We start from the raw sequence: 21,582 nt of genomic DNA, 5'->3' as shown, positions 1-21,582 counted from the left end.
GCATTAACAGGTACAATTCCTAAGCACATTTTCTTTTCTACAATCATTTTTTTTGCTTAAAAAATTGCCCCCCCCCCCATACGAAAAAAAATGGCACTAACTTTTCATTCTCTTTGAATAGGGTCAACTTTCTTTTTGTGACAGAATTATACAGGTTAATGCAATGGTGGCGGTACCTTTAAAAGAAAATTTGAATGCATTACCAATGAACCAGTCACCACCAACAAGGTCATGAAAGCAAATATTTCCCACAAGATTTTTATTACATTCATACAGAATTTCATTTACATTCATACGCTCATCAATCACCACATAATTTATTGAAAGAACATGAAAAAAAATAACCATATGTGCAACATACTAAATGTGCAATAAATTCTGTACAATCGTCTTGATTAATCTTTCATATAATAAAATGCACAAACTTTCAGGAAATGGACATGTACTGACGACGAAAAATGTATCGGGCATCTAACTTCTAACAGCCTGAAGTGGAATGTTTAATTTCAGCCAATCCCAATGATGGCTTCTCTTAATTACATTATTTATCACTATAAAATAAAGACCATTGTAAAAACAAGGATTGGTAGGGAGAAAAAAAACTAGGTATAATAAATAATTTTGTCGTGCCAAAGACAATCGAGTCTAAATGGTCCTGGTATTTGCAAGGATCAACACTCATTCACGCTTAAATAAAAAAAACAATAAAAGAGATTTTAATATTCATACAACACTAAGAAAAATATCAGGCACATTTCTTGAACAAATCTTATTGCAACAGATATGAGATGAAATTTCTAAAGAGCAAAAAATGATAGTTAAAGCTTTGCTACAACTTAAATTAAATGTACAATGGTAAACAATATTCCCTCAACTTCAAGTCTAAAAATGTGGTAAAGGTTCATTAATATGAATTATGATGGAGTTGTCATCATCTCTGACAATCGAACAACACTAGTGTAGTTAACACTGAATCTTTTCTCAAAGCTAAACAAAAAAGTTGGTATCCTGAAATTTTTCAGCCCAGCCCATGATGTGGGAAAGGTACATAAATATCGATAAGAAACAATTATGCATTCAATTCATCTTAACCAAAATAAAGTTCATTGTACTAAATACATCGGTGAAGCACATTTTCATTTCATTAAATCGTCCACACCAAAACAGTTAAAGACATCACATTCATGTAATTTAATTTGGAGGTACATGTTATCACAACATAATTATGAAATGTTGGAGAGGCATATTGTGTAGGAAAGCAAAATTGACAATCTAATACTATAAATTTTACTAAAGATATCTAAACCCTTCCTCAACCACCCACTATGAGGTTAATCAGGTTTCTATTTTTTATGTCTATTCTATTAATTATTTCTTTATTCTAATCCAGAGGTTTAAATGAGAAGTAATTACGACTTATGCGGTTAATGCACATGAACATCTTGAGTAGCAAACAACCTTTCCTACTACTCTCCAGAAGAACAAAAAAAAAAAGTTCTGGCAAATTCCATATCACAAGTTTCAGTTAATGCATTTCAAAGTCAAACACATGAGCTCTTGGTTTCTGGAGATGCTATTGCCACAATAGTAACAGAAACCGAATAATATAAGTGTTTTTGTCATATACTAGTCAAATATATACCCTAATTTACACTGACATCAACTTTATGAAATACAAATCTTATCATACACAACACAGAAATAAAACATTGAATTTGGGTTATTACGACACCTTAAGGCTTAGGAATCCCACTCTAAAGATGCCAAGTGTTTAAAGCAGCAGCTTTCCAAATCCCCTATGGTTTTGTCCAAGATGAATTCAGAGAATAAGTGATGAATAGACACAATGGATTCTGATGGAAATAGAAACACCCAGCTCTGACATTTTGTTATGGTGCCTATGAACCCCAAAAAGACTGGGCTATTTTGATGGAGAAGATTATGGAAATCTCTGAGTAATCACACACTACACTACCCAGGGATTCTCAATTAGTGGAACATGCAACTTGTGTAAAGTGTAAAGTAGCAATTTTGGTCTCATATTTTCACATTTCAGGGGTGGGGTTCAACCCTTAGCAAACCCTTGCACCTGAAGCTGATACTTCACTTGCTAATAATAAGAAATAGGGAACTTCAATACTAATGAGAATCCCTGCACTACACAAAAGAAACTGATCATATAATACATGTATTAAAATTTACATGTTACTGTATATCACTCTTCTGAGCCACCTTTACAGAACTAAAGGTACAAGATGTATAAAGTTTCACATAATCTGGTATTCAAATTTGCTTTTACTTCAGGGATAGATTGACTTATATTTCATCGCTATAAACAGCCACTTCTATATGTAATTCTCCCGAGCTTTTCTTACTGAAAAAACCCTCAAAATTTCATTAAAAAATAATAACCACTTCCTTTTATCAGCATGATTAGAAATGATACGTAATTATGTCCAATGTGAGAATTCTACATCAGAACTAATGGAGAGATCAGCGTACATTCAAATCCAGAAATATGTAAAGAGCCAATATTTGGATGCCTAATTTTAAGTCTGTTGAGGCAGATAATGAATGTAATCTAATTGGTTACGACAAAAACACGGACTAACGTGTAATTTCAAAAAGATAATGCACATCTTTACTGGAGTACCTTATGTTCATCCAGTAGTCTTCATACCAGCCAGTAAATGTCAGTCTGTTGGTTGGATAAGGTCATGCAATCATCAGGGATGAGTCCAGGCCTTCCAATGCCACACAGGAAACACTTCTCCCATAGACATTTCACATGTGACACAGGCCATTGCAGTCAAGATATTGCCTTGGCTCAATCCTGGTAATCATTCACTTCAAATCCATTGACACAAAATGATAAAGAGCACAAATAAAATGGAATATATTCCATTTGAAAATAACATAGTCATACATTTATAACAAATAACTCTTTATTAAGAAATATTTACAATAGCTCTAGATGAATATGTACACAATATTTTGGTAGAAGTAATGGACCATCAAATTGGTGCAGATTGCTGTTGGGAAAGAAAAATAGAGAGGGATAACCATAATTACAGTCGATACAATGAACAAACAAATAAGACAAACTGTCTACATGAACTGTATTACTGTCACCTATTTTTACTCTGCAAGAACTTTTTGGCAACAATTTGCTCCAAAATATTCACAAAGCTGTACATGGTCATGTTTGGACAAATCTTGATCAGCAATGTCCCCAGGATTTTTTTTTTAATGGAGATGGGGCCTGTGACCAGATTTGGACAGTCAAAATACAGGACACTTAGGTTAGATGACTCGTATCAGTGTCATGAGTCAAAGATTTTAAGATGGCTAAACATGGCGTACGAGACATTTCTGAGAAGCTGTGAGCAGGCAAACCGAGTGAGTAAAAATTGAATTTTGTGATAGACTTCTACATAATATTCAGAAAACGTTACCATATTTCACGTTTTTTTTTCCTTACTGCACAAATGAGAAAAATGCAATGCTTGAACATTGTCACAGACGTATTCAAAATTGCGAAATACGGGACAAAACGGCGTCCAGTGTGGGGTTGTACGGGACGCCGGACAAATTTGTGAAATACGGGACGCCTGGTCGCCCTGCCTGTGATAGGCGAAAAACCTAAATCTCAACGGATCTTCTTTATCTTCTGAATATTAATGCGTTTGGATGTTAGAAGACCCCACGGAGCTGTATTAAATCACACCCAAAAAGTTTTGCAAAGGGCATTTAATGCTCAAATTGCCTTTATTCCCATACATACCAAGGAACAATAAAGCACTGCCTATACGCGATAATTGTAAGTGTTGAATAAGGATGCATACGTCTATGAAAGTAAAAGAACCTTCAGTCTGCTGGTTATCACAGAAGTTTTCTGTGAATTATCAGTTTTATTAACCATAAGAAATTAAATTCAGAAACAAAGAAAAAACAAATGCCATTTGAGTAGACAGCCTCAAAAGTTTAATCCATTTATGCTCCTCCAACCCCTCTCAATGGAAAATGACAAGACACAATTTGTGATAAATCTTGCAGTAAATGAGACAGATTGGAGGGTACATCACAACAAGTTACTACTACCTTGCAGTTTGAAGTTTACACCCCAAAACCCTTTTCTTTAAACACATAATTATATTCGTTCAAACTTGAGTCTTCTATTTAGTAGATAAATAAATTTGCAGCTATTTCAATATCATATTTTAATCTTTCATTGCTAAATTGTGTGTACGTTTCATTGGAATGAAATAAATTAATTGAATTGAAGCCACACACAGCAGCTCCATTGCATCTCGGAATGGTTTCAACAACTGATTTACCTTTTTATCACTAGGATGTGCAATGCTTGGGTGGGTGATTGTTCTTGACTTGTATGGGGGCCCTTTGACCAATGCATAACACACGCATGTAATGAGCATCACAAATAGGAAGTAGCTTGTATACATCAGGTGCATGTTGATGAGAGAGCGCTGAGCCTGTTTAAAATGTCAAAATGAAATTCTTATATAACATGAAAATTTCAAAAGAACATACCCAGATTCCAATAGTAGTCTGCTTAAATTCTCGCTACCCCAAATAGGAACAAAAATCTCATAATGCGCGAGACGAGATAATTTTCACTCCGTCGGGTCGTCATCACCACTTCCGGTTCAGAGTCATGCTCGCGCGAGGTTCGCGATACTGAGTTTTCCACCACGCTGAAATCGATGCCAATCAGCGATATGGTACAGATTATAATACTTTTTATTTAATTTGGTCAGTTTTGATTCCATTTGAATTATAAATACAAATAAAAAATATATTTCACGTGAAAATAATTTTTATTCATGTTTTTATTTGGTTATTAAAAAATTATACAAAAAATGAATATCTTAAAATTTTGCATCTAGCGACCGGCCTGACATCACGATCGTATTCAACTAGACGCTAAATATATACAGCATTCATTCCGTTCAATTTTTCGTCGACCACAAAATGGATAAAAAATCAGTTTCAGAACTTAAAAAATCTTAACTGACAGAAGAATACCGTGCAATGGAAAGTGTCGGGCAGAATTAATGACTTTAGCAGAAAAGGCTGTTAAACTGTATCGTGAAAGAGAGGGTTGTGATCACGAACTTTCCGAGCGAAAGCGACGTTGTGTTGTTGTGCATGACGGCTGAATGGCAAAACAGTGCATTGGACTTCCGAACAGGAAGTTGTAATACCGAAAAGCTATCCCATAATGCAATGCGCGTTACAGGGATTTTCGAGGATCTCGGCGAAATCGCTATTTGGGGTAGCGAGAATTACATATAATTTTTAATACATTAGGATGCATATCTTGGTGGTTAACAGATCAGATTCAGGGTTGCCCGCACATTTTGTATGTGCTCTCTCCTCTCCCAGGAAAAATTCAAGCAAGAATTTCTAAACTTGGTTGCGAGATACCTTTGCTTTTGAATCCTGCAATAATGAATGAAATGATTAAGAATTTAAGACAGTAAAAAAAAATAAACAGTTGCAAAATTTGCACAAAAATGAAGAAAAATCTACATGTGAACTTCACAAGCAAAGGAAATGAGATTTGCACAGAAAAAGATCAAATCAGAAATCGTTCACTTGACAATTGATTATACACCCAATGATGGGTGAAAACCAAGGACTTTCGTAATCATACCCTATTCTATGCAAAACATGAGGTGACTCTAAAAATTAAAGATGGAAATATATTACTACAGGCACTTCTACCACCAATTGTACTACTATTAAAACAAGGCAAAAGCGATTTTGTGTCTCGCCCATTTATGAAAATAACCAGAAATATCGTGATTTGCGAGGGCAAGCAACAGAATTGTATCGAAACTTCATTGTGAAATGACTGGGATGGAATAACACTTGTCATAAGAGTCTTGCACGTAAACTTTAATGTTGACTTGAAAATGACTTTTCACTTTACCATGTGACCTCCGACTGCAGCATAACATGCAGGTCACCTACATGTAAGTACATCTACCATCCAAGTTTGGTTGAAAAGTGACTTGCGGTTGCGGAGTTGGGTGTCATAATAGAATCTTGCATGTAAACTTTAAAGTTGACCTGAAAATGACCTTTGACCTTACCATGTGACCTCCAACTGCAGCATAACATGCAGGTCCCCAAGGTCCATCTACCATCCAAGTTTAGTTGAAAAGTGACTTACGGTTGCGGAGTTAGGTGTCGTAAGAGAGTCTTGCATGTAAATTTTAACGTTGACCTGAAAATGACCTTTGACCTTACCATGTGACCTCCGACTGCAGCATAACATGCAGGTCCCCCCAGTCCATTTACCATCCAAGTTTGGTTGAAAAGTGACTTACGGTTGCGGAGTTAGGTGTCATAAGAGTCTTGCATGTAAAATTTAACATTGACCTGAAAATGACCTTTGACCTTACCATGTGACCTCCGACTGCAGCATAGCATGCACGTCCCCCCAGTCCATCTACCATCTAAGTTTGGTTGAAAAGTGACTTGCAGTTGTGGAGTTAGGTGTCATAAGAGAGTCTTGCATGTAAACTTTAACGTCGACCTGAAAATGACCTTTGACCTTACCATGTGACCTCCAACTGCAGCATAACATGCAGGTCCTCCAAGTCCATCTACCATCCAAGTTTGGTTGAAAAGTGACTTACGGTTGCAGAGTTAGGTGTCATAAGAGAGTCTTGCATGTAAACTTTAACGTTGACCTGAAAATGACCTTTGACCATACCATGTGACCTCCGACTGCAACATAAGATGCAGGTCCCCCAAGTCCATCTACCATCCAAGTTTGGTTGAAAAGCGACTTACAGTTGTGGAGTTATGTGTCATAAGGTTTGTGACGGACGGACGACATTTGGATCCCTAAGTCTCGCCTTCACCTCTGGTGGGTGAGACAAAAACTACAACACTCCTATTACAACAAGTGGAATGCCTCTGGCTGTCTCGCCTGCATCACACGATTCAATATAGCAGGAGTGCTGACTTTGAAAACTACTATAAATAATTATTCACAAAAAACACCATTCATATAATGATACAATACTACGTTCATTGACATTTGACCTTTATCATGTGACCCAAAACTTGTCAGTGATACTCGATTACCCCTATATCCACATTTTATTCACTAAATCTATAAACTTTGAAAGTTATGACAGCGATCTAATAATTACCTCTAAAATGGCCAAAGTTCAATGGCCTTAAATGACCTTTGACTTTGGTCATGTGACCTGAACTCGAATGAGATGTTCAGTGATACTTGATGACTCTTATGTCCAAGTTTTATGAACTAGACCAATATACTTAGTTATGATGGTAATTCAACAAATACCCCCAATTTGGCCAAAGTTCATTGACCCTAAATGACCATTGACCTTGGTCATGTGACGTGAAACTCAAGCAGGATGTTCAGTAATACTTGATTAACCTTATGGCCAAGTTTCATGAACTAGGTCCATATACTTTCTAAGTTATGCTATCATTTAAAAAAGATCTGGTGTTGACGCCGCTGCCGCCGTTGGAAAAGCGGCGCCTATAGTCTCACTCTGCTATGCAGGTGAGACAAAAATTACTCCGACTACATTTTTTCATATAAACTAATGTCATTAAAGAATTATTCTTCCCCTTTACAAAGATACAAAAATAAAACATTTAATAAAGATTTAAGGCAGCAAAAAACAAATTAAAATAGGTGATATTTTGATTTACATCCAGTTCATGAAGTATGTATTTAACCTGGCAGAAAGAAACTACTTTTTGAGGACCTGCCTACTGAGTACTTACTGATAGTAAATCTGTTGATCAGATTAACGGAATACAGTAAAGCAAAACATATTGTTGCTTCTCAAAGTTCTCATATATTCCCCCTACGCATAATGGATGCATGTGAATGTAACTTAAAGGAAACTGATAACCAGATCTTTTGCAATACAACCATAAAAACTGGCTGCATCCCCCAAAAGGACCTAGTAAGCTTATCCAACCCAAGATCATGCTCAAACTGATGATTAGTTTTTTTTTTTTTTTTAAACAATACTAACATGTTCTAAGCCGATTGGACGTATGGGTTTTAATAGCTTACAACATTTGTTGGCGTAAATCCGAGCGGTGAACTTGTTGCTCAGGGGGATGATCTATTATTCCATCCCCCCACTTGAATAGTATGATGTGAAAGATTTACGCCAGTGGGTGGAATTCACTATTTATTTCATAAAATGCTCCCCAGATCTCGAGTAAAAGATCAATATTGGTTGATTCATCCAGCTGTGTTGTTATCTACCAAGCTCAGAATAACTAAGTTTATGGTAAAACCAATGATCAGCTCTATATTAGTCAAAGAACACACCTGAATCGTTACCCAACTGTCCTGTACCAACAGAGCAAGAAAGGCAAGGTTTAGGGTCTAACCAATTGGATGCAAGGCATGCTCTCCTGCACACACTAAACTAAGATTTAGAGTGACTAAGCTTAGGGCCAAGCGAGGACTAGCTTCAAATTAGTAAAATACCAAAGCTCATTGGCCCCCAACTCTCATGTGCCTACCAAGCTCAATATAACTGAAAGACTACTGATGAATATCTTTAAATTAATAGAAAACTATAACTGATTGATCAGTTCCCCTGACCCTTGTATCAAGTTCAGAATGATTGTAAGTTCAGGGTCAAATTGGGGACAACTTAGGATCTGACTGCTGATTTCCTCTAAACTTGTCAAAGACAAGTGATAGATTTTGGCGATTCTCCCATACTTTTTCACCTCAGCATGACAGAGTTTCAAGTCACTTGGAAATTAATAAAAGACCACAACTTATTGGTCTTCAAAATCTCCTGTACCTACCGAGCTCAGCATGACTGTAAGTTTAGGGTCAAATTGATGATCAGGTTTGGCAACGGTCCCATCACTGCACCATTGCACTGGATCAACTTTACTAGGTTTCACTTGCATCTTGGTCACTTTCTCTGGCTTTGCTGTTTCTGATGCGTTGCAAATTCCTGGATGTCTGCAACATGCAAATATATAATCAAACAAACATAAGTAATGATTGCCATAACTTTGCAAGTTCTTTTCTTCAACCTATTTTTGTCACCGATACATACTCAGTACTCAGCATTTAAACATTTGAGTACAAAACCTTATCAGACTCATCAAATCAAGAGGTGGTGCATTCAAATAAACTGAAACTGTGGCAGGTATGAAAATGTCAATAATTTGAATATATAAAGCCATATATGCTATAAAATATCCACATTTTACATATTCATGACCAATACACGATTACAAACCATTCTAATACTTAAAACAAAATGTTAACCTCTTCATTTCATCATTGTTTAGATCTATAATTTCTCTTTCTTCTTACTTCCTAAACTAAATCATTTTTCCTTTCTTTACTTCTCTGGATTTGTTTAATTCGCATCAATTTTTCAGAATTCTTTCGTTTGTGTCCTTATGGACTTGACTTCTATAACATGCAAGAACAAATTTTCAGCACATTGTAGTTTTTAATTAGTTTACATTTTAGCATAATAATTTAACAAATTAATAAATTAGTGCAGGCAAATAAAAGGATGAATGTACATGTATAACCAAATGAATAAATAAAATAAGAATCAACATATAATGTAGATTTACCAATAAAATAAATTTAAAAAATTTTACAAATTAAATGAATGAATAATGATACTAATGAAAAGTACATCTTGTTATAATAAATAAACAAAAAAAATTGTTCTGAAAATCAACCACCTCATTCATGTAATTTTATTGTTGCTAGTCACTAACTACATGAATGAATTTAAGTTGCCATCACTAACCTTGTTTTAGGGAATACATATGGAGGTCCTCGAATGTTAAGACAAGCCGTCAAAATCTCACTGGTACATCCAGCATCTTGGCAGACAAGTGGCTTGAGGGGTTCATTCAACTCAAGAGTAACATAAACTTGCTCCTTACCATCTGAATATATATAAAGGATCATGGTTAGAATTTACAGTGATCCTGAGGTTAAGATTTACAGCACAGTTTATGCAGATTGTGAGTGGGGTTGTTTCAGGATTTACTGGTACACTTTAATTGGTGTAATAATGAAACATTTTACAAAAGATTGAGAGTAAAAGCTTTGAAAGCAAAATGAGAAAAATACGAAAAGCAAAATAAAAGTCTGAATAAAAGAAAACAGTCAAGGAATATGAAGTTCTGGGAGTTTGAAACAATGAGAATGCTAAGATTATGAACATCCCAAATTAATAATTTGGTTGGTAAATCTGGTAAGTGGTAAGAAAAACTCCTATTCATTGTGTATACTTAATCATCAGGAAGGTGCCTTTTTCCACAACCACTTATTAACTTGGGCAATAATCAACCTATATATTGAACATATGTCCTCAAAATATAAGACTTTTATTCAAAGAAAATCTTGAAAAAAGAATGACATTCTGTGAGGAGGAAAGAGGGTATTTTTCCTTATCTCACCATCCAAATGATTCCAAATTCTTACAACAGTCAATGGAAAATCCCTATAGAAATAAAATTTAAATTTAGCAAGAACTTGCCAATAGGGTGGCATTCTGTTTAAACTTTCTTAAAAAAGGGGAAAAATTCTGAATTTATCCCTAAAAAGTTTAATTGGTTATCGAGAGAACAAGATATTTTCATGAAAGTAAAGATCTCTCTGACCTTTGAATCTGTGACCCCACAATCTAATCACATTGCCCACACTCGCATGAAACAAATTTGAAGAAAAATATTTTCAGGTAAATAATGACCTCTGTGACCCTCAACCTTATGACCCCAAAATCTAATCGGATCACTGTCATTTACATATATGCATACATGAGGTACTTTTGTAGTTGGTTGACTTAAAGGTTCTTTATTTGTCAGAATTACATATTTTCATTTATAATATTATTACCTCTGACTTCTGACAGTGTGACCCCAAATGTAATTGGAACATTGTCCCACAAACATTTGTATCTGAACCAAGTTTGAAATTGATGCCTCAGATGGTCGTTTATCATTTGTGAGAACAGGATATGACTTCTGTGAACTTTGATCTTGATACTCTACACAAATTAGATCATTGTCCCTCATATATATATCCTTGATCTAAGTCTGAAGCTGATCTATCGATAGTTAGTGTGAGAACAAAAACAGAAAGAGTGACAGACGGTTGACCCCAAAACACAATGCCTCAAACAACCACCTACTTTAAGGTGGAGGCATAAAAATAAGTAGCACCATTAGATAAGAATACCTTTAATTCCAAGTTTTTCTGTCGTAAATTTGCTGTAGAGATGTGTTGAGCCATGGTGAAGTTTGCTGCGGCTGCTTGTGTGCGCTCTAAATGACACACTTATAGACAGTGAAGTATTCTGAGTTGAGAAACCATCAATTTCATCATAGAGTGAGGTGGTAGCAGCAGGGGTTGATGTTGTATTGAGAGAGGAACTTGTGGTTGTCATGGTAACTAACTCGGGCTGTGTCTCATTGGAAAGGAGGCAGAATTCCAGCTTGCTAAATCCCTGCATTAATGTGTTCCAGTCCTAAAACGATAAATGGTGAATTTCAATCATGTAACCTCATGTTATTTCAGGTTAATCTACTGTTATTTTACTCTTTAACAACTTGTAACTATCAACTCATTAAAGAACACTCTAACATCATCAAGATTGTTGGCTATAGGAATTCCTTCATTAAAGATTTCCCTCCCAAAACAGCAAAATGATGAATTTCATGATGACCTAAAATCTATTTTGATTGCCAATCTAGTGATATATACTTCCATCAGAATAAAACATCGGAATAACCTCAACATTGTGCATCATAAAAAATCTACAAGTAATTTTATACTAGCACTCGCTTCAGCCCAAGGCAACAAGGAAATTGCCTAGGATGCCCAAATGCCTCTAGCAGTCTTACATGCATTACAAAATCCAATATAGATAGCATCATTTTCACTTTGAAAACCATTTCTAATGAATAATTTTCAGAGAGAGAAAGAAGAAAACACCCAATAATTTGAAACAAAATCCCAAGATCGTTGACCTTAAATCTTATTTATTTCATATCATCTGTGATATCCAATAACCATCTCATACAAGTTTCATTTTAATTTGATTAAACATTTTAAAATAAATTGAATAAGATACAAATTCTTATCCAAGCTAATCGATCTGAAATGACCTTTGACCTTGACCCAATTACCTGAAATTGTACTTATCTAATTTATGATACTTATTAAACTTTATATCCAAGTTTAATATACATGTAATAATGGCTCATAATCTCAACATTATGTTGACATCTCAAAAATCGTAAACCTTATGGGACTCTCATTGTCCTCTGGATAACACTTTCTTCATATCTGCTTTGACGTTCCTATCATATTCACTGTCGATTAAGTGACAGGTTGAAAGAAGCAGTTCGTGATTAGAAATTAACATTACAAAATATATGTATGTGCAGGAGATGATTATGATAAATCACTTAAACCTGGAAAAAATCAATAGCAGTTCTGAGGCCCATTTCATAAAGAGTTACAAATGTTGTAACTTTGCCATTATGGCAACGGGGCTCAGCAGCCAATCAAAATCAAGGTTACCACGGTGGGTGCCATAATTGCAAAGTTACAACAGTTGTAAATCTTTATGAAATGGGCCCTGGTTTACCTTTGGTAATCTTAGTTCAATGTGTTTCAGATAGCAAAATGTATGAATATCTTAAGATACATGTAGAGGCAATCAATCACAGAAAAATGTTCTACAATCATTGCTAAGCTTTGTGTTACGGGTCCCAGGTGCCTGTTAGACAATATAAACATGGACTAGAAGGGAGGTATAATGATAATTGAACCTAGGCTTAACCTTAGTCTAAACTAAAATTTCAAATCACACTTCTATGGAATGCTGGGCTTCACATTTCTTCCATATCCATGGCAAATATAATAATTCACCAAAATATGTTTTAGTATTTTCTTATTCTTCCCATTTCAGGATTCAAATTAATTTTTGACACTTTTTGGCAGCAGGATAAGAATTATTTTTATTTGGTGAATGAGTTGACAACTGGCACTCCATAAAACCATAGTTAACCCAGGTTTGACAAAACCATGGCTATCAGAATACCACCTGAAGAATTTAGATAAGATGAATTTAGTCCATCTCAGTGTCTGTAACTTAAGACAAAGTGGTTATAGACAAAGCATGCTTTATAGACTAAATATACTCACATAGTCAATGTCATAATCAGGCACATCATTCCTCTTGATGTAAGATTCAAGCGAGAGGAGAACAATGGCAAAGAGGAGTATGCAAATTGTGAAGACAACCAAAGGCGGCCTCGAGGATGTGAAACCCTTAAGATTCTCTACTGGTTTGACAGCCATTCCTCAATGATCTACCTCTTCACTCAAGAAATTTGGCTAACCCTGTAAAAAGGATTTATAAAAGAGATGGAATCGTAATCACATGCCTAATATTTCAATATTTTATTTAGCAAGGTCATGTTTTTCTTGCACACACGTGACAAAATAGGTAATGGTTTTAAAACACTGATGTTGAGACTGATAGAACTATGGAAAAGGAGTGAACTTGTTAGATGCTTATCGCCCGAGTAGGACTTAAATGACAAGTCCATCCAAACGAAAAGTTGATTTCAATGAAACTTGAAAGGAGAAAAATCCAACAAGCATAACACTGAAAATTTCATCAAAATCAGATGTAAAATTAGAAAGTTATGACATTTTAAAATTTCGCTAATTTTACAAAACTGTTTATGCACATCCTGGTCATGCTGGTCTTTATCAATATATGCAAATGAGCAGACTGATGATGTCACCCACTCACCAGTACAGGTGCACGGCCAACATGGGAGACTGTTCACCGGGGCAGAGATTATCTCCAATATCAGAGACTTTTGTAAAGAATTTGGGTATCCAAATTCAGAGACTGTCTCCAGAATGGAAGACCAATTTACTTTGTTTATAATTGCTGCAAAAGGATTAACTTGGCTGCAAATAAAAATGTGATAAGCACTAAGCAGATTCCCCATGAAAAATTGCCCCTTTTCACCTTCTATTTAAAAATTCACCGTCTACTTGTTTTGTTGATGATTTTTATTATTATCGACACACAAAACAAATGGGCTTCTGACCTCAGTGAGACAAAATTTTGGGTGGAAAAAAATATGCTTTTGTTTGTGCTGTTTCTTTTGTTCATTTGCAAAGCAAGTCTCCAATATGGGAGATTGTCTCCCATATTGGCCGTGCGCCTCTACTCTAGTGCTCACTAAGACACTAGTCTATTTTTTAAATTTTATTGCTTAGATCTAACATTAATGGTTAAGTTAGATCTATATCTATGAAAATTCAAATTTCCTCATCAATTGTCATGTGAAACAAAATGTTATTCATCCCTAATGCTGTCTCCAAAATACTCGGTTTGTGTGGGCCAATGCAATCCCGCCCCAGGGCCAGGCTCCGTAGAGAGTAGTCTGGAGGCTCCTGGAGAGTAAAAATCAGTCTACTATACGTAGGCTTACTCCCCATGGAGCCTGGAATTGCTTCCCATACGGCTACACATACGGCCGAAATACCTGAAACTTTCGCCCTGAGATTTCTACTTTCCCTCTAAAACTAAAAAAGATCTAGCCCTAAATCACGTAAACTAGCAGAGCCCATGGAAATTCCACGGGTTTTGGGGGTGTGATTAAGTTAAATAGAATTTGTTGTAGATTGACAGGTTTATTCAAGATAGGGAAAGAAATAAACATTTGAATTTTTAAGAGAACATTTTAGAAGGTTGTGGTTGTGGTTTGAAGGAATGTGAAAGTTAGGTTTTTATTTGAAGTCGTCATTTGATTAAGAGTAAAGGAGAAGTCCACCCTACCAAAAAATTAATTTGAATTTAAGGAAAAATAAAGAATTGCAGAAAATTTCATAAAGACTATGATTCAAAATTACTATTTTGACAATGAGAAATTTGCCTAATTTTACAAAACAATTATATGCTCATCTTGGTCAATGTGCAAATTACAGAACCGATTATGTCACACACACACTCTAATTTCTTGTGTATTTTGTTTGTTTGATACATGTACATGACATGTATATTTTATTTTAATTTTCTCATTTTCTTCAACAAATTTTGAGAGGGATTTTAATTCCTCCATTAACATTGGTAGTTTCCATGAATGTAACATATTGTGATTCGATGTGAACCTGCCGCGCGGACACACAGGCGGCGCGGCGCAAACTGCCCCATCCTTCGCGAGGCAGGTTCACATTATTATGATTGCTAACTTTAGTCCATATCGCAACTACGGCGAAGTCGAAGTCCAACTGAGAATTCAAACGAAGGCGTCGAGATCGGCTGAAATTCAGGTAATGGATTGATTAGAGTTAGACATTTGGGAATAAAATTATTATATTGTGCCAAAATTAATTGGCGAAAATCGCCTGGTGCGAAAGTGCATTTCAGTTGTGACAGAATGCCAAAATCTCATTTCACGTTCACTTTAAATTCTACACATGATTCAAATCAAAGATCTCGCCATGTTTTATATATCTGTCCTTTTAAACGGTATTCGAATGTGGTTACGCCTTGTTTTTGTTTTCCACAGTAATTATTGCATGTATGAACAGAAGTGAAATATTTGTTGTAAAGCACTGTGTGAATGTTGTGTGATCATGGAGCTATGGTGTGATGGTATTCTAATTAATTCATCATTTTTGTTATAAGACTGTAAACCTGGCGAGCGTCGCGTAACTTTGAGGAAGTACAATAAGAAACAAGATGGCGGCGTAAACATCGGGCAAGTCTCTTCCGTCTTTTCACAATATTTTTTCATTTTTTTGATGAATTCTTGTTTTAAAAATAACGAGAGCGTAGAAATGTCGGAAATGAAGTTTTATCCCATGTAGGGCCTACTAGTACTACATACATGATTTATTTAGAATTAGGCCTAGGGCCTAGGCCTAGAGCTAGCCTAGATCTAGGTATGTGTGAATACGGGCGCATCGCGAGCGCTGGTTTTGGCTGCACGGTTTTCGCGCGGGTTTTGCTGAAAATGGCATCGCCTCTGTCTGGGCGGCTCATCGAAAATGGGGTTTCATGCGCATGCGCACATAGTTGATGCAATCTCGTGCCTTGATACAGACAGTTGAAAACTTGCTCTTTCTGTACATATAAGTTTCAATGTGGATACTTGCCTGTGAAGTGTGGATATCGGAGCTTGAAAGTTCATCAAATTTTTGGATGCGCAAATGATCGAAATTTTTTTATTGTAAGTAGAACTACGATCCAATTATGTATCCTCACTGTTTGATAATATATTCAAATTGATAAAAAAACTTAAATCAAAAGATTCTTTCGTGGAGCAGTCCAGATATAAGCGGCGCGAGCTACCCTTGTCACAGCCGGTCTCTCGGCAGTCGAGCTGCCCGATGCGGTGGGCTCCCGACGGTCTTTCGGCAGTCGAGCTACCGGTACCCGATGCGGAGGGCTTGGTGACGGGAGTGGTCGATAGTGAGTCGTTCATGCTGGATTGAACTGGATCTAAATTGTTCACTTGATAATATTGTGCCTTTTTCTGAAAATGTCTGTCATTATACCGTAGATTGTTATTCTGATATTGATTTAAATATATACATTTTGTCACAAAAACATTCTTTCCTCCTAAGGTTATAGAATCATATTTTATCATTTGGAAACTGGATTCTTTTGGAAGTGGAATATTTATGTTAATCTATAGTGTTTCTTTTTTTTCTTTTGTAGAAAAAAAATATTTTGAAACTTTTCAATCATGTTTCATTATTTTGAGACTGGATTTGCTTTTGAAAGGAGAATATCATAAATGTTGACTTTTTAATTAAAATGCAAAAATTATGTTTATTTTTTAGTTTCTTTTTTTTTTAATATATTTTTTTAAGTTTCTTTTTTAAATTATTGTATTGTTTATTTTTTTCATTTTTTTTTCATATTTCATTATTTGGAGACTGGATTTGCTTTTGAAAGGAGAATATCTTAAATGTTGATTTTTTTTATTAAAATGCACGAACTAGATGTTGTTTATTTTATGTTGTAACTTTTTTCACTCTTGTAAGAAAATACATGAAAACTCAGAGGAAAGAATATTTCATTTCCAGATGGGTCTGAGTCCTGTATTTATGTTTATTATTAATTGTACTATTTATTTTTTTGTTCACTTTTCTTTTTTTAGGGGTGCAGGTGGGGGTTGTATTTTGAATTGGAAAATGGGGATGGGATTGGTACAAGTTTTTGTTTCTCTTGTTTTTAGTGCTTGTTTGGAGCTTTGATGTCTGTTTTGTTGTTGTTGTTTAAAGCTTTGTTATATATTTTTCCTGGTTGTTTTTTGCTTTGTTTTGAAAGAAATAGACCACTCTTTTCCTTTTCTTTTGGATTCGACTAATAATTTGAATTTATTTTTCTTTAAAAAGAGAGCTCAAACAGGGCTTTTGTAATACAATGTATGTATACAAATCTAAGAAATTGACAACTGATACAATATATTAAAACTTCATTTTCGTCCTTCTTGATACTTGAAATAAATTGCATACAATTCTACATACATATTTTACACTCAGCTGCTCATTCCTTCTAAAAATGTAATCACATGTCCATTGTCTCTCAAATCAAAAGCTACATATTATAACAAATTGTTGAAACAATAGAATACATAAGGAATTGGTGAAACAATAAAATACATCAGAAAAAAGCACACATATTTTTATTTGGTCATACAAAGTACAAAATAATTTTTTTTCATATGTAAAAAAGGACCCCCGTACAAACACATATACAAAATTACAATACTAAGTTGAAAAAGAGCTTGTAATCAGAAAACAAAGAAATACATTAGAAATTACAAAAACAATACTTTAGACAAATTCATTAGGAAATTATCTACATGATGCTGTTTTGATGCCAACTAAATTATATGAATTATCTATCATAATCACCTTCATTTGGCAAAAAAAAGAGGCAAGTAATTGTGATTTTCTGTTATTTGCATAATTAATTAGAATTAATTAGAAGAAATTATTTTACACATAATAAGAAAAATTACTAGATGAATTGATACACATCAATTAAGCATTCTCTCACCTTTCCATTGATACCTAAATTACTTCATAGGGCTCAAAAACAAAGAAGTTAGAGCCTGTTGAAGACTTGGGTTCAAAATGGTCACAAAAATGACAAAATGGTCACAAAAATCGATTCTGTACTCCATTGACTTTACATTAAGACAATGACCACAAATTTGGATGAATATGTGCGACTTAAACTGGAATAACTTTATAATTTCTTTATGAAAACTAAAGTTCTTGGTATCATTTTAAAGGTCTTTTTAAGAGCTTTCAAGTGATACCAAATTTATTCATATTTGATGATTTTCATTTTTTTTGTCACATACCTACCACTCATCCTACGAACGAGGTTATAATATAACCTCGTTCTCGGCTGTATACCTCTCTATTGTTAAAATATACATTGGTCATTTTCCCCCCATCTGTTGCCCAAAGCATCGCGAATCAGTTCATACTTGAACTGATCCGTTGATGTAAACTGTTATTTTGACAGATATGACTTTAAATTAATAAATATGATATAAAAAATGAATAAAAACTCACCGATTTCTCAACGTGAACCTCATCCAACTGCCTCCATTACGTCTATTGTGTTCGACAGTGACAAATCGAAAAAGAAAAAAGAACTCACGAAACCATAGAGGCTCATCAACCCGTTTGGACCACTGACCATTGATGTTTCGACGAAACTTTGCTTGTAATGAATTCTGGTAAGGAAGTCTTGATAGCCTCAATCAAGACAAATTTGCAATTTTGTTTCATGTTTATACAAAGTCAAAAGTGATACTAGTAGTTGTGAAAGTGGAATGAAATAAGACATTTTTGTATGAAATAAAAAAAAATTAAGGAGAAATTCAGTTGTTTCGATTTTGTTAATTTTCTGTTATGGGACTCTTGATGAAAAAGCCCCTTATTCTTTTCTAATTAATGAACCTGACGATAGAAATACTTTTCACAAAGTTAGGCATTAATTTCCAAATTATTATGTAACAGAAATTCAGAATAACAAACTTTACTGTGGGTCTAATCAGGGGAGAATCCAGGATTTTCCAAAGGGGGAGGGGGTGGTTTCTTTTACAGAAAAAATAACAAGCTCCCCCCCCCCCCCCGTGAAGGAGATTTACCGGTATGTAACGAATAATTTCACAATTATGATTTGATTTTGATTTATTTGATTTAGTTATTTATTTATTATGATAACAGCTCCTCGCTATACAGTATGAAGTTTCAAGTTTGTTTTCATTGATTTAAAATCCTAACCTAAAGGATTTTCATTAAGAAATAAATAAAATAAAAAATCACTTACCACAAAGGCCTATTTAGGGGTAGATCACAATTTTCAAGGGGAGGGCGGGAAAGTTTCAAGTTAATTTAATTGATTTCAAATCCAAACATAAAGGATTACAATCAAATGAAATTAACAGTACAAATTATCAAACAAAATGGATGCAAAATAAATGTGTTCTATGGCTTTCGAGGGGGTGGGCACGAGCCTGATGTGCTCCCCATCCTGGATAAATAAAAGAAACTCATTAAAAAGAATTGGAACGTAATTATGTTCTGTTTTATCACTTTGTCTTGAGTTTCTTGCCCCTTCCATTCTTTTCACATTTCAGCCTTTACCCATATTAATTTCAGGATGGTACAAAATGTTGGCTTACAAAAGTGATATGATGATGAATATTCCATAATAATATGAAAAATAATAGAAAACCAAAATAATAATATTAATAATTAACCCTTACAATGATAGTACTCAATAAAAGAGAGGCATCGGGGATCGAGAAAAGAAGCAATAACCCCCCCCCCCCCCAAACAAAAAAGGCATCATATTTCCTTTCAGCATACGACAAGATACAGTTCATTATAGAATAAACTAAGCTGATGGCGCTAAAATTATTCTGATGTATAAAATAATAAAAATAAAATATTGTGTGTCAGGGGAGAAAGAGACTACTATCGCTGGATCTTGGATTTCCGAAATAGAAGCATCACCGGAAACAGGTATCTGTGGTGAGAAGCATTTTTATACAGCTTTGTAGAGGACAGTGGTGTGGTCGCTTCCGTTAGCTTTCTTTAATTGAGCACAAGAGGGCGCGTTACATCCTCTACGTAGAAGTCTATGCGCTGCTGAGGATCATGACAAATTTCATCATACATTCTGACGATTTACCGAAGAGTCCTCGAATAATTGACAAGATATCGTTGAGTCCAAGATAAATTCCAGCAACAACGGAAGGAAGATCAACGTTTGGTTCGGGGGGAAAGACTGGTAAGTCAAACTCTCTTACTTTTACATTTTTTATCACAAATTTTGTCTATGAGTACGCCTCACATACCTCTAGTCCCATCCCCTACCTTTTGCTGTTTGGCAAATGGTCGGGGATGACGAGTGATACCTACTAGATCTTGAGTTTTACTTTTATTTAAGAGTTTTAGAAGGAAAGTAGACTAGATTAATCTCGGGGGCGAAAGTTTCAGGGTTTTTTGCGGTACACGCAGATGAATAGGGAGGACTGCCTGGCTTCGTTTAGAGTAAGCCTACGTTAGTAAATGATTTTTACTCTCAAGAAGCCGCCTGGCTACCCGGCCCCGGGAGCCTCCACTGCTCCAGGCTGCAGCGCGGCGCAGCCGCAGCGGCTCAGGTCCAGGGCCAGGTACCGTCGGGTAGGTACCTGTACCATAGGCATAGCGACGCCGACGGTCCCGAAGTTGGCCGAACCGTTTATTTTCAACTTACCCCCCGGGTACGTGTGTCCAGGAAATGACTTTGTCGTGCCACTTTGTCTAAGCAAGGACTAGAATCTGGTGAAACTGGGCTGTCGATAACCATTCATACAGTTCAATATTTAGATATTGCTTCAAAACCTCAACAACAACCCCCTTCTTACTCGTGAAGAGGCTTTCGACGTGTGTTCGAGCTGTTCGCCATATTTCTTTCAAACAATTCGTCCATAAGCGGTATACGTACCGAATTCGGCTACGATACGTATTATTATGTCACCCAAAATGCGTCACCTCTACATTCGGCCTATTATATCTAGACAACTCGATTGAGACCATAGACAGTATTATGATTACTATTATATGATTGAGACCCGATGTGCTTGCAAATCGATGGACCATGTCCATGCAACCGTGATTGACCAACCATCTATTCATGCGATATTTTTTGTGTTATTCGGTAATTAATTTCCCCTGGAACACGTACCGTACCTGCTCTAACTCTTATGGTTAACGATTAAACCTACGACCCTGGAAATTGGCGGATATCACAAAATAACGGGGAAGAAATAAAACGTTTTCTTTTATAGGCTAAATGGGAATAAATATTTCTGACGAAAATAAAATCTTCTGAATCTGAAAAAACTTAATATATCAAAAATGACATATATTAGGAATAAGTGGTTGACATTAGAGATCCATATATTATAGGCATGATAGGCAGCACCCCCTGGAAT

General features: G+C 35.4%; 1 protein-coding gene across 2 annotated transcripts; it reads right to left on the bottom strand.

Moving 5' to 3' along the window:
- Positions 1–229: 229 nt before the first annotated feature.
- On the bottom strand, positions 230–21,226 carry LOC129254656 (transmembrane protein 248-like). Of its 2 annotated transcripts, none has more exons than XM_064111725.1 (7): positions 20,862–21,226; positions 13,244–13,441; positions 11,270–11,558; positions 9,831–9,972; positions 8,854–9,016; positions 4,338–4,493; positions 230–3,032 (listed from the first exon to the last, which is right to left on the bottom strand). In XM_064111725.1, the coding sequence occupies exons 2-7, from the start codon at positions 13,397–13,399 to the stop codon at positions 3,015–3,017; spliced, it is 924 nt and encodes a 307-aa protein (XP_063967795.1). In that variant the 5' UTR covers positions 13,400–13,441; positions 20,862–21,226; the 3' UTR covers positions 230–3,014. The 2 variants fall into 2 exon arrangements, with proteins under 2 accessions (XP_063967795.1, XP_054749135.1); XM_054893160.2 differs by having other exon boundaries at positions 20,873–20,962.
- Positions 21,227–21,582: the final 356 nt, after the last annotated feature.

Source organism: Lytechinus pictus, chromosome 2 (assembly GCF_037042905.1).
Source record: "Lytechinus pictus isolate F3 Inbred chromosome 2, Lp3.0, whole genome shotgun sequence".
NCBI lineage: Eukaryota > Metazoa > Echinodermata > Echinoidea > Temnopleuroida > Toxopneustidae > Lytechinus > Lytechinus pictus.
This window is presented reverse-complemented; position numbering and strand designations above follow the sequence as displayed.